The sequence below is a fragment of the Netta rufina genome (assembly GCF_964035555.1).
Source record: "Netta rufina genome assembly, chromosome: 3".
Lineage (NCBI taxonomy): Eukaryota > Metazoa > Chordata > Aves > Anseriformes > Anatidae > Netta > Netta rufina.
This window is the reverse complement of record NC_140125.1, coordinates 36,019,576-36,033,124: the sequence shown is the minus strand read 5'-3', so window position 1 is coordinate 36,033,124 and position 13,549 is coordinate 36,019,576. Positions and strand designations below refer to the sequence as shown.

At 33.2% G+C, this 13,549-nt stretch overlaps 1 protein-coding gene across 1 annotated transcript in view; it reads right to left on the bottom strand.

The window, feature by feature from the left end:
- Positions 1 to 9,843, bottom strand: part of DNAH8 (dynein axonemal heavy chain 8) — a gene marked incomplete at its 3' end in the record, with an annotated part of 131,064 nt that extends 121,221 nt beyond the window's left edge. The window contains exons 1-8 of the mRNA XM_084283418.1: positions 9,790 to 9,843; positions 9,015 to 9,149; positions 6,210 to 6,294; positions 4,677 to 4,825; positions 3,830 to 4,019; positions 3,262 to 3,425; positions 1,927 to 2,103; positions 1,469 to 1,582 (exon numbers count right to left, since the gene is read on the bottom strand). Of these exons, the coding sequence (XP_084139544.1) occupies positions 1,469 to 1,582; positions 1,927 to 2,103; positions 3,262 to 3,425; positions 3,830 to 4,019; positions 4,677 to 4,825; positions 6,210 to 6,294; positions 9,015 to 9,035 (900 nt within the window). The 5' untranslated portion in view covers positions 9,036 to 9,149; positions 9,790 to 9,843. The remainder of the gene's footprint in view (positions 1 to 1,468; positions 1,583 to 1,926; positions 2,104 to 3,261; positions 3,426 to 3,829; positions 4,020 to 4,676; positions 4,826 to 6,209; positions 6,295 to 9,014; positions 9,150 to 9,789) is intronic.
- Positions 9,844 to 13,549: the final 3,706 nt, after the last annotated feature.

Sequence of the window (13,549 nt, the reverse complement as noted above, 5' to 3'; positions counted from 1 at the left end):
TTTTCATCTCGATGAAAAAGAAAACCCTGGATACTGGACTGTATAGAGATTTCTCTTATTCAAAGCCCTGAATTAAACACTCATTCCAAATTTTCAGCTAGTTGTAGTCTCCTTCAGCTATAGATATGTGACATTGCATACACCAAATACCATATTTTATGCACATGCTGAATATCAAATTTGTATATATTCTATGCCTAGTCTTTTAATATTTAATGTATTTTAAGTACCAGATATTAAATTCAATTCAATCCACAATGCAATTATTTTTAAAAGAGAGCATATTCAGCTTGGATGTCGTTATTTTTTATGTTGGATACAACAGAAAACCCTGCGTAAATTATCTTGGTCTCTGGAACAACGCTCCAAGAGATGAAATTAATTCAGATTTATCCAAAGTGTTCCAGATTAAACAAAGAACTAAGTTCATTTTCCCCTAATAGTAAACTAACAATCAAACTCTTTAATGGGTTTCTACCGACAAATAGATTTATTTAAAATAAAAAAAGTATTCTATCAGTTCCTATGAAATAGCTCGTCTGGTACACACTTGACTATGATTTTTATTCCCTGGTTCCTGGCGCCCTCTAGTGATAGGCTGAAGGACTGAAGGTAAACTGCTTAGTATTAGAGTCCTCATTTCTTCTATTCCATCCAGTATCATCTCTGTATCATAGATTATCACGGTCTTTTTGCTTCCCCTCAGTTAAAACTTTGAAGTAGGATCCTAAACTGCAATAAATTGGAAAAAAAAATGCAGCTCTCCCTGACAGCAGACAGGAGGCAGGTAGGATCAAAACACAGAGTACTGGAAAACAAGGTGGAACAAGCAGTTTTTCCTAGGGTATTTCCTCCTTCCACCCTATTCTGCAAAAACCTTTAGAAACAAATCCTTGTTATAACAATAAGTACTAAAAATTAAACCTAAAATTTTGCTTTGAATTAGGGCTGAATAGTCTACATGGGCAATCTTTCATTTAAGTTCTCACTAGCTGTTACTTCTACAAATAAAAACAGTTAATATAATTTTCAACACCAAAATATTGTATTACCCTGAGAGAAACATTTGGGACCTCATTAGGTTTCATTATTTTTTATATAATTGAAATTTTGTTATTTTGATTACAGCTGTGTGATTATTCATTGACATATGGAATTTTCAATTAAATACGTATTTTGAGATTATTGCACTATAAAATATGTATATTTCAGCTCATTTAAAAATAATATTGGCAGCAGGACCAACTAGGCAATCACATACATTTTTTTTAAATACATATTTTTAAATATATTGCAATGTAATACGTAATAAAATGTTTTAATTTAACACTTAGTTTGACAGATGTTTAGAAAAATCAGTACTTTTAAGCAAATACACAGAAGTATTCTTTTGCTGTGAAGTTTGTCTTATGGACATTCTATGTAAATATCTAAACTATGCTTAAATAATAATGAAAGGCATACTTACAAGGTCATAGTTATAAAGTGGTTGACAAACTTTCTCAAGTGTGTATAAATATTTCACATTATCTTTTGATTCGTTTGCTGCATCTGTTATTCTGGCATCTAGCTCTTGCCACATCTAGAGGAAAAACATGACTGTGAAAAACTTTATATATAGTGAACTATTTATTTTAGCTTGCACTGATGTTCCAGAAGCAAACTTTGGTAAATCGAATTTTAAAGGCCCTGACAAAAAAAAAAAAAAAAAAAAAAAAAAAGTTATTTTTTCATTATTATTTTTTTTTTCCTAGATCTCTAGTATCTTCTTCGTTCTCTCAATATATTAAACACACTAGCACTTTTCTCTTAATTCTCCTCAGGAAATCTCTCTTAAATGTGATAAAAAAAAATAATATTGCAAGCTTTGTCCACTATAGTCAAAACCAATATAAAAAAGGAAAAAACAAAAAAAAAAAGAATTACCTTCAGTAATCTAGAATGTGCAACATTCAGAATATTAATGACAGCTTTGCAGTTGCGTCCTTTGATCTGCTCAATAAGGAAATTAAATTTAGCGGACATGCATTTCCAGTGCTCTAGTTCAGTCAGTGGACCTGAATCATCAGCTTCTTTCCTCATCTGTTGACTCTCAATCAGAACCTGCAATCAATTTGAAAATAAAATAAAATAAAATAAAATAAAATAAAATAAAATAAAATAAAATAAAATAAAATAAAATAAAATAAAATAAAATAAAATAAAATAAAATAAAATAAAATAAAATAAAAATCTATTGTCAAGAATAGACAAATCATAAAAAAAGAAGAGAAGGAATGTTCTGAGGATACTAACTAAACAGGAACAAGCACGTTAGTGTCACATGAAAATGGTTCTGATTTGTAAAAGAATCCTAATTCAGAATTGCAGTTAATGCTATTCTTATACTGAAGTCAAAGCAACAACTGCATTATGTTCAGCTGCTGTCAAAAATTGGGTGGATCTCAGCATACGCCTCTATTTATTTTTGTTTTTCTGTAATCAGAATTTGAAATGCATCCAGTTTTGGTGGGAAGAAAAAAAAATATATATATATAAAAAAGTGAAAAACTATTTAATAAATGCGTTGCATATCAGATGTAAAAGTCATAAATGTACTCATCTTTGTACAGATAAATATGCATACAGCTCTGTTTACATTTCATTGATACTTTTACTTACATGCCCAGTTTATACGGATTCAGTATTACAACAAAGGGTTCTGTGCTTTATCCTGGAAATCTCAGACAATAATTTCTTGGATAACTGAGACATCACCATTTAAGATTTGCACAGAAACACCAGACGAAAAATGCCATGCTGGGCCTCTTCCAAGAGCAATATCTCATGCCACAAATGGAGCAGAAACTTAATATGTCATCACATATTACACACACTGTATATATGTGTGTATAGATGTATATATGTTTATATGTGTGGTATACATGTATGCAGTCTGCATCAGCATTATTCCTTTTGCATCCTTCTGTCTTTTCCTCTTTATTAATATTACATAATAATTCTCTTTATTATATCCTCCTTATTTGTGTAGTAACAGTTCTGAAACTTGTATTCTTACTAGACTGCCAGTACCCATGGAGAAGGACTGCCTTCTCAACTTCATTTGTCTATAGAAGTGAAGCAATCAGCATGTCTACATGTAAGTATGACGGTATGTCTAAGACACAGTTTTAGCCTTAAAATAATTTCAGACAAGTTTCATATATCATTTTTAAGTATCTATCCACATTCGTGTTGGACTGATGTGTTAAAACAACTTACTCTTTCAATTTGTCTATACCAGATCATAAGTACTTCCTCTAGCTGGTGAACCATATCAGGATTATCTGCTGCTGCTGTTACTTCCTCAAAGGACTGGAGTTTAGAAAAATTAATATGATCTACTTGTTTCAACTGAACAGTTCCTTCAATGCTTATTATAGCCCCTGAAAAAAAAAATAAAAAAATCATTAATACAAAATTAAAAAGTGATTACAATACCGAACCAATTAAAACTTGAAAATTTGTTTCTACCAGTGTAAACAATTTAAGTTTACTGATCACAGAAATGTACTTCCAAAGTTTTAATGTAGCAGCCATTTCACTGCGGTTGTATAAAACAGAAAATTCTTTTAAATCCAGTATGTCCTTCGTTAGAAGTAACATATAACTAGATAATTTTCTCAAGCAAATAATCTATCCATGTATTTAGTATGCAATTAATCGATCATTTTATTTTTTTCCTTGAAAAAGAATGGGGTAAGTTGCTTACCTATGTCCTACTGCATTTAAAGGGAAATTCTTATATAGAATTTCTCTAATGTGATCATTTCCTAAATGCAAAGCTTACCTTCCAGAAATGAAAGGTATCTGTTAATTGTTTCCACAAAATTTTGTTTGTCTTTTGTATCCTGTTTGGTCTGACTTAAAACACCCCAATTATTTGTTGCAAGGATAGCTGGGAGAAAAATCTTTTCTATCATATTCCTAACACCACGTAAAAGTCCTTCAGTAGCATCCAAAACACAAAAGAAAATATCCTGTAATGTAACAGAATGATCATTAGGGATGCAATAACTTATACTGTAAACAGTATTATAAAACCAACAATTTTTTATAAAGTTACTCTGTTTTTGTGTATGAAAACTTTAATTTAAGGATAAAAGTCTTGATAATTTATGAGAATCCCATACAAATCTAATAATTTGTCTTATATAGTTGTAAAGCAGAAAACCTCATGCCACATGATTTATCTAGGATAAACTTGCATTTCATACATTCAAAGATACATAAAAGAGAAAGGTACAAATAAACTTTTTATTTCCTGGAGTTTGCTGTATATAAAGTCTTCTAGGTAAATGTGAGTCCTTATAGTTTAGAGATTTTGTTCACACCTACAATGAACTTAGTGTCATTAACTTCTTCTAAAATGTTAAGGAGGAGAATGAGAAACTAATCTAAATGTTGATTTCTCATTTAACAAGAGCTCTGCAAGACACTGAATTCACAGGATATTCTGAGTACTTGCTGAATGCATCATTGTCTCCCCAAAGAGGGGAGCACAGAGTGTCATACAGGCTAACAATGAAAAACTGCAGTAATCAGTAACTTTATGTATGTAAGAACAATAACACAAATAAAGAAACAAGAATAGCTACTTCTTAAGTTCCTAGTTTTTAAAATATGTGAAAGAATACCTCATGTATAGTTTTTGCATTTATAGGACTGTCATTCTTAAAGCGAACAAAAAATAAGCATAGCCCGACAAATTTGTCTGGTGTGTTGTCCACATACAACTGCATCATTTTACTTCCTTTTACAACTGCTGGAAATGTCCGACCACATTCTGAAAAGAATTTCACAGGTATCACTATATTTATTTATTTATTTATTTATTTATTTTTCTTAAAGTAAGGTATTATAAACTGTTTGAAATATAGTGAAATCAAATTCAACAAATAAATTATTTATTTTCTTCTTTTGTAAGAGAAGTAAATAATCCATGGTTGTTGTTATCCACACAATTAAAAATCTATACCAAGCCTACAATATATGCCTCACAAAGCACTTCAAGTTTATTGTACTACACTGAAAAGGGAATTTACTTAGGTCCATCTTTCTGGGGTAATTTGCTGGTGGCTGAGATACCTTATAGGCTGATTCTTATTCACTCTATCAAAGATGTCATACCCAAGTGAAAAAATAGGGAAAAATGAGTAGGGAGGCAGTAAGGAGTTAGAGAGGAGTGGCACAGGAAGCAGAAATGGTAGAAAAAGCAGTGTATGGAAAACAGGCAAATGGTAGAAGAAAGTGAGGCAGTCTTTAATGTCCTGCTCAAAAACATATTATATTGATATACTCAAAGAAAATTAATTAAAATTAATCTTGCAATCTGAATTCTATTTTTTCCTCATTTTGAGTGCTCATATTTCATCTTGTGCATTATTTCAGTATCTGAATATAAGCTAATATGCAATGCTAAAAAAAAAAAAAAAAAAAAAAAAAAAAAAGGACGAATTCTATCATGTGACAGCTTATTAACATAAGATTCATCATTAGATTTTCAACCTTCAGGTTTACCACACATTTCTGCCAGTAGGTGAGGAATAATTGGCTGCAACAGTCTTCTATATTTTTGATAAAGGTTAGCAGTAGATGAGTGGGCATAATACATCTATACAAAAGGGTGATAAGGGGGTGAGATACTCTCAGTTCCTCTGTGAATATAATCCTCTGCAATTTGATTGTTTCTTATAAGTAGGTAAGGGAACAGCATGTTCAGAGCTTAGAAAATCATTATGCATTTTAGACATCAAATTTTAATTCTCTACTGAGCATTTGAAAATCAAACATTTTAAAACATAATAAATGCAAATTCAAACAGGTTTTATGAAAGAAGTTTCTAATGAATTGAAGGCAAAATTCCTGGAAGAAATAGTTGCAAACAATTTAGCATTTCAAAATAACTTCTCTTTTTATAGCCCTCCATTCAGGAAAGGCTGAAATTGGTGGTTTTTTGTTGTTGTTGTTGTTGTTGTTTTTTCTGGACAATTTCACAAAGCAAGCATTTACAATATGCATTTTCAGTCCTTGCAGCAAAAGACTGCAAAATTATGAACAACTGAAAATCAGATTTTATTCTGGTAATATTAAACACATTTAACAATAGATGATATACAATATAGATGGTATACATCTGCTTTAATGTATTAATGTTGTTAAAAAGTTACCTATTCCTGGTACATCTCCTTCTTGATAGAAAATTTTCAATGCTTTACTTCCTCCCTTGGCAAAAAAATAATCAAATGCATCCAACTGTTAAATCAAAAAGTGAATACTTGTTACTCAAAATATTATTATTTTTATGTTGATTTAAGATGTGCAGCATCATTTGAACATGCCACTGCTTAAGGTTTTGATGGCATTTAGCATTTATACTTAACATGTTATTAGAAGTTGCAAAACAACATAATAGACCATTCAACTATTTCCTTCAATTACTGAAACTGCATACACAGGTTCCCGATAATCGTATAACAAATATTTGTGATCTTGACAAGTAATGCAGAGAAACTACAGGGTATTCTGTTACTCTAAGAGATCTGCAAGTCTCAAGTATCAGCTGGAAGTAACTAGTCATGAAGACACTTAGCAACATATATAGCAGGCTTGCATGACCTGACATATCCTGCTGTTGCAACTCTACTCCCTTAAAAGTAAAAGATTTGTTTGTAAAACTGAAATAACATCAGACACTAGGATTTTACCCTGGAGATACTAACTGGTCACATTTCCTCAAAAACCTTTTCATGATAACAAAGATTTTGCTGACTTCTGGACGGCCAATTATCTCAGCTGAGGGAAACCATAGTGACCCATAATCAGCTTGCTGTACCTATCTATGAAGTGACTATTCTGAAACCCTACAAGTCTCTGGACAGCAGTTTTGATTTTGTCATGTTATACAAGGTGTTTTGGAAAGTACAAATTGTATTGCAAAGCTTTGAAGTGAAAACTGTTTGCATACAAATAATCATTTCAAAAAACATGCCTGAAATTATAACCAAGGCTTCTAAAATCTGGATTTCCAAACTGTCCTAGGCAATCTCCTGGTGAATATGTGGTTCACAGGAAACAGAGCTCTAAAAAGCACTGAAAGAAGGCCTGGGGGAGATCAGAAGGTCTCAGAGCATGGAGTAAGTGTGGGTACTGATCTGGTCAAAATCTAGCTTCTTTCACAGCCTCTGTAGTTATCTGCAAGGATGATGAAATCGCTAAGATATGGCTTGGCATTCAAACTGTCCAACTAAAGGGCTCTACTTGGTAGTTACCTCCTTCCCATAAAATATATATATATATATATATATACACACATATACATACATATATATATATATATATATATATAAAATTTGAATGAGAAGTGAGGTAGGAAAATAAGTAACACCCAAATGGACATAATTTAAACCCACTCTTCTGAGAAGACAACACTGTGCAAAAATAAAAGAACTAAAGGCAAGGCAGATCAAGAAATGTACACTGTGCTTTCACTTAGGTTAATAGGCAATAGTTGATAACAGGGTTGGAACTGAAAGAAAAAAAAAGAAAAAGAAAAAAGAAAAATCCCCCCTGAAATAGTTAGATATATATTATATATAAAGTAAATAGATAAAGTGCTCAAAGGTCAATGAGAAAATCAGAGAAAGATTCACTACAGCAAAAAGTACTCCAACTTGAGAGCAAAAGAAAGGTGAACAGTAACTTCTGGGCTTGCATGATTTTATAAATGAGGTAAGATGTGAGCTATCTCTGTGGCTACTGCTTCTGCAAATACAGCTTCTGGTTCAAGTGAATGTAGTACAAACACTTGGTGTGTGAATACACCATATAGGCTGCTGTTTTAAGGATAAAACTTAATTTACATATATCAAAGACAGTACCCAAAGACTCTTATGTGTCTGAGTTAATCAGTGTAGAACAGCAATTTTATATGAAGTCAGGATGATCGGAAAATACGTACCATTTAGCAAATGCAAAGAAAGGAAATGTTAGTTGATTGACAAAACTTAAAGTACTTCTATATTCTGTAAGCATTAGGAAAAAAAAAAAAAAAAGGACTTTAAAAACATTTTATGGTGTATAAATATCAATAAAGAAACAATGAACAATGATTTTGATCAGGACTACATTCAGCTTGTAACTGAACAGCTGAAGTTCTAACAAGTGATATATTTGATCAAAAGAGACAGTATCTGTTTGAATTTTGAATGCTAAGTCAAATCTCTAACAGCCGAAAAAATCATGCAATCAGAGATGGCAAGGGCTGTAAGTTTACATATATTTATATTGAATTTTGATGCTCTACTAAAAGAGAAATTTAGCTGTTTGCTCCTGATTTTTTAAGCACTTTGAAACGTTGAGCTTTCACAAGCCCCACAAGTTTGGAACCTTTTCACACAATAAATTCACTTTATTCCTTCTTTTAAACATTTAAAAGAAACTAAAGCAATCATAGTCAGAAGTTATTTAATGGGTCCTTTCTAAATATAATAGCATTAATGAAATGTATTCATCCTTCCTCTCATTACTAAATAAAATTCTATATTTTCCAAAAAGATTCTATGAAGTTACATGTATTTTTGCAGTCTTGACATTTCAGTCAAGACTTGCTTTACAAACAAAATCTATTATTTTTAGAATATAATAATGTCAGGCTGAGATGGATGAAACTTGTTGGAACTGGTGGATATGACAAGAATCTCTTGGGTCAAAATAACAGCAATAATTATGTTTTCCTTGAGGTAGGAAAGATGAAAAAGCTGCTATCAAAAACACAGGGAATATTTGAAAATCTTCCAGGAAACTCAGCTGAATGATTTAGTCGGGTATCATTTTAGATGAGTCATGTGCCTTATTAATCACATTTTCTGGTAGAAACAATCTAAATGATGAATAACATTTCATATCAAAGGGGGCAATCTGCTACATATTTTGACTAATAACCAAAATTCAACAAACGTACAGAACAGACTCACCGAAGGAGAATCCAAAATCATTTCTTCCACAGTTGTTATGTCTAAACCTAGCCTGACACTGAGAACTTCAAACACGTATTTATATGAAGCATCAATTTTTGTTCTTCGATATTCCCTTGCTTCTTTGTATCGAGCCTAGAACATTAAAAATATCTTTCAAACAAAAAAATACAGAAATTGATCGCAACACTAATTTGCTACTTAACTTGCAACGAATGCTGAATGCTACTGTCTTGTATTATAAGAATATATAACTACTCCATCTTTTAAAAAATATGTGAGTTTTCAGAGGCTAAAAAGAGCAAAATACTAAGAATTATTATAAAACAAAGTCAACTCAGAATATGACAAGGAGAAGCAAACATGAAATATACTACAGTAGATTTCAAGATATTTGTGTGCCATATTACCCAGTTGTTTTTTTTTGTTTGTTTGTTTGTTTTTTTTCTACAATCGATATTTCATTTTATTATATCAATACAGAAATATAGCAACTTCAAAATAAAGTATCTAGAGATGATAAATATTTGCAGGAACTAAGCAGTTCCTACTAAGCTTTGCTTCAGTGTAAATTACTCAGTTAATATCTCCTGCTTCCTTCCAATATAACTTCAAAACAAAACACTAAGAACAGATTAACTTTTCACCTGGAATAAGAAAACTGAATATAAACAAAGAAACAACAACAACAAAGAAAAAATTTACTTATACTGAGTTTAATTATCTATGAAAAGAACCAGAAACATATTTCAAGACCTAATGTTGAATACTAAACCTGTTTTTCTTTTAAAGCTTCTTGCAAGGACAGAACTCCACTAGAGCTCCGACAAAATTTAGGCAACCTGTGGCTGGCAGCAGAAAAAGTCTCTTGGGAAGAGGAAAAGGCCATTTGTCGAGCAGGTTTGGCTCCAGCATTTTCTGGTGCAGCAGGCACAGACAGGGTGTCTTCCACAGTACTCTTTGCTGCCTCAGGATGGGGCCCAGCATCTTCCCCAGTGTTTGAATTTTCATTATTACCTTCTTGTACACCTTCCATTCTGAAATATGCCAAAAAGCGAGTGTTTGTAACAATTCACATTTTTCAAGACTAACTTTTCAAGAGGACTGTGAGGAATGGAAATGCTGGGAATAAAAGAAAGGAAAATGAGAGCATCTCAAAACTGACTTGCCAGGTATACAAACTTAATAGTTTCATCAAGTCCTCTCTGAGTTGTTAAGAAGATTTATATATATGCTTTTTGATAGTTCACAAATGTCATACTGAAGATCATTACAGACAGATTTTTAAAATTAATTTACCATACAATTACATCTTGAGGAGCAAGTAGCAACATAATAACAAACTATTAATACTTTTACTGAATACCTGATTACTGAGAACTAGAAGTGGTTTACATATAAATGTTTTATTTATATGTTAAGTTGTAAAATATGCACACATACTCAGCAAATGAGCTTACATAGAGGCTTGTATAGACTTCCAAATCAAGTCTTAAAGCATTGCTCCCATAAGCATTTACTCAGTATTTTTATAAAATATGCCCCACCATGCATAATATCCTTAACACATCTAAGTGTTTGCAGATATAATTTAAGATGGAGGGTATGGGTAGTATTTTTTCAGCAGAAGCATTTTTATTAAATAGAGACATAGTAAAACTATAAGCTTTATCTTGATTTAAATTAGTACAAGAAAAAAGAAAAAAAGATTTTTTGTCATTGAAAACTTATCAAGACAGTAATAACACCCAAGACTGCACAGTTTTCTAATGTTACCAGCAATGTCCTAAAAAAATATACCGACTGGCAACCTCTTTGCACAACGACATTTTAAAAGTTTTGCACAGTACATTAAAAGTTACTAGAACACTGAACACATCAAGAAAACTTCATCACAGTGCAAGAGTCAGACTTTCTCTTAATTCTGTGACTAACCCCAGATGCCTAAAATACTAGCAGGTTAATCATTCTTAGATGAGGATTTCTAAAACGGCCCAAAACAAAATATATTCATGGATGACAGCTAAGCAGTTGGCTGCTATACAAAGGTGGCCCTGCCATTTTCTTCCTTTTTCTACTCCACTACATCAAAAGCCCAATAAAGGTTTGGTTTGTGAATCCCAAGCCTGTAATTCATGGCTACAAAGAAGTATCTAAATCATCTTTACCTGTTTTCCTATTAGGAAGCATGCTCATCTGCTTGCATTTGCCAGCTGTCATCAGTCCTTTTCAGTCAATCTTAACATTCTTAAATACACAGATAATTGTTTTGTTCAGTGCCCTCAACTCTACACATGGATTCAACAACTAGTTTTAAGGAATTGTAACCATCAGTAGAGCTCCACCTGAAGTCATCATCTTGTGGCTAGTTTAGTCCTCTAAAAATAGCTTGTTCAGCCACATGGGGAAGTCATAATGGATAAATTTTTGCAGAACCCATGTAAACACCCAGGGTAACAGAGAAAAAGAAAAACATGGAAATTGCCATTCTACTCAGTGTACTATTACCATGAAGATTAAAATAAATATCACAAATTACCTAGTATTTCATATTACAGACGGCTTTAGACAGCCAATCACAGTTATAACTGTGTGTTAAATGCTCTTAGACACCATTGCCAGCTTTAGGAAATAGGAAATTTGGCTGACATGAAAAGTAATGATGGTTTTACATTACTAGCTCCTTATTTTTGCCCATGATTTGCAAAGTAGCCAGCGTTCTGTGGACTTTGGCCAGGTAATCATCTCTTACAGAAAATATTATCTTTCCTGAAGTAAAAGTACTAGGAAAAAACATCTTAGGAAAAGTCACAAAAGTCACACACACGCACCAAAAAAAACCCCAACAAATCAAACCAAACCACCACCACCAACAAAACACAAAACAAACAAACAAACAACAGAAAAAAACCTTAAGATGTAAAGTCTGAATTTATTAATAACTTTATTTTCCTCTATATTAATCTGACTGGGCTGGACATCTATAAGGTCAGCAGTGGCACTTTTGTCTTTGAAACTCAGGTTGGATGTTAATTTCTTTGCCTTTTGCCATTGTACCATTGTACATGTATCATTGTACCATGATGTTGATACTTTAACCTAAACTTCAAGATTAGAGAGATGGGTTCTCACAGCTTTCTTTAGAAACAAAGACTACATTGTATACCAGCATCCTCCCTCACTCTCCAAACATCTATGCACAAGTTGTCTGGTGTCTAGGCTGAGATTTTCAGATCTCAGCATGAGAAGAGCATGATCTTCAGATGAAAACAGCATGAACTCCAGCTGACTACTTATCCCAGTTATAACAGTAGATGTTCTTTTATGTTCAAACTTTCTTTTCCTACTCTCCAGATGCCCTAAACCTTGTCTACAGGGCCTATTCATGCAAAACAAATGAATAGTGAGCCTAGTTTCCAGCACCATCTTTTACGTACAGTTGAAGTATAGCATAAACCAACAAATTCAATCTTTCCACTTTTCCTTGGAACTCAAATCCAAGATTTAGTACCCTTTATTCTACATCATTCCAAACATTGGCAGTATTTCTCTCCCTCTTTCTCAAAAGTTTTGGCAAAGGGATAGCATTCATTCTCTGGTTTTGATAGCAGCTTGAAGAATGTTATTTGAATTTTCTTATTTTTATGCAGAAAATGTTTATGCCTCTCCTCTGAACTCTGAGATTCAGAGATGAGGCACTGCTCTGCCTCTGAAATCTAGGCAAACTTGTAGTCCCCAAGCTTCTGTTTGACAGAATCTGAAGGGGCTACCAGGAGATATCCCCTGGTCTGTATAGTGTCTTGGTCCTTGCATTTTTTCCCAAATTAGCCAGCAACTACTGACCACTATTAGAGAGGGAACACAAGGGAGAAAGATCATTAGTCTGACATAGTATGGTAGTTCTGATTTTCTTATGTTCTTAATCCTAGAGCTAAGATCCAACCCAAATGCTTGGTTCATAACAGGTTTTGCCATTAAAATAAATAAATAAATAAATAAACAAATAAACAAACATAAAAACATGATCCCAGCAAATCTGTAGAAAAATGTTGACCAATGCACTAGTTCTTTATAAAATAATAAGATTAAAATGGTGGTACCTTGTTTACCAGTAGCACCAGTCCATTGAAAAGTGATTCTCCCAACTTCTCTCCCAACCCCTTTAGAGCAGCAGCAAGTTGACAGTAGGACTTAGGGAGAGGAAGAAAGAAACAAAGTCTCAGTGCTGCTCCATAGCTGCCAAGGTTTCCACAGTCCTTGGGGCAGCCTCACCTTGGGGACCAGCCTAAGGGCAATTCTAAACCTTCCAGTTTCAGCAATCAAGTACGCTAACGGAGCCAGCCCAAATGGCTGGGAGCAGGGATACCCGTTAGTGGGATGCCAGGAAAGCCCCATATTGCTCCAGAGGAGCACATCTGAGAAGGTGCGGGGAGGAGGAAGGGAAGGAGAAGCCACCCCCCCAAGCGTAGAGGAGCAGGGATCCTGATGTCTATCTCTCTCGACAAGCTGAGGTGCCTAAACCAGCACTGCTGCTT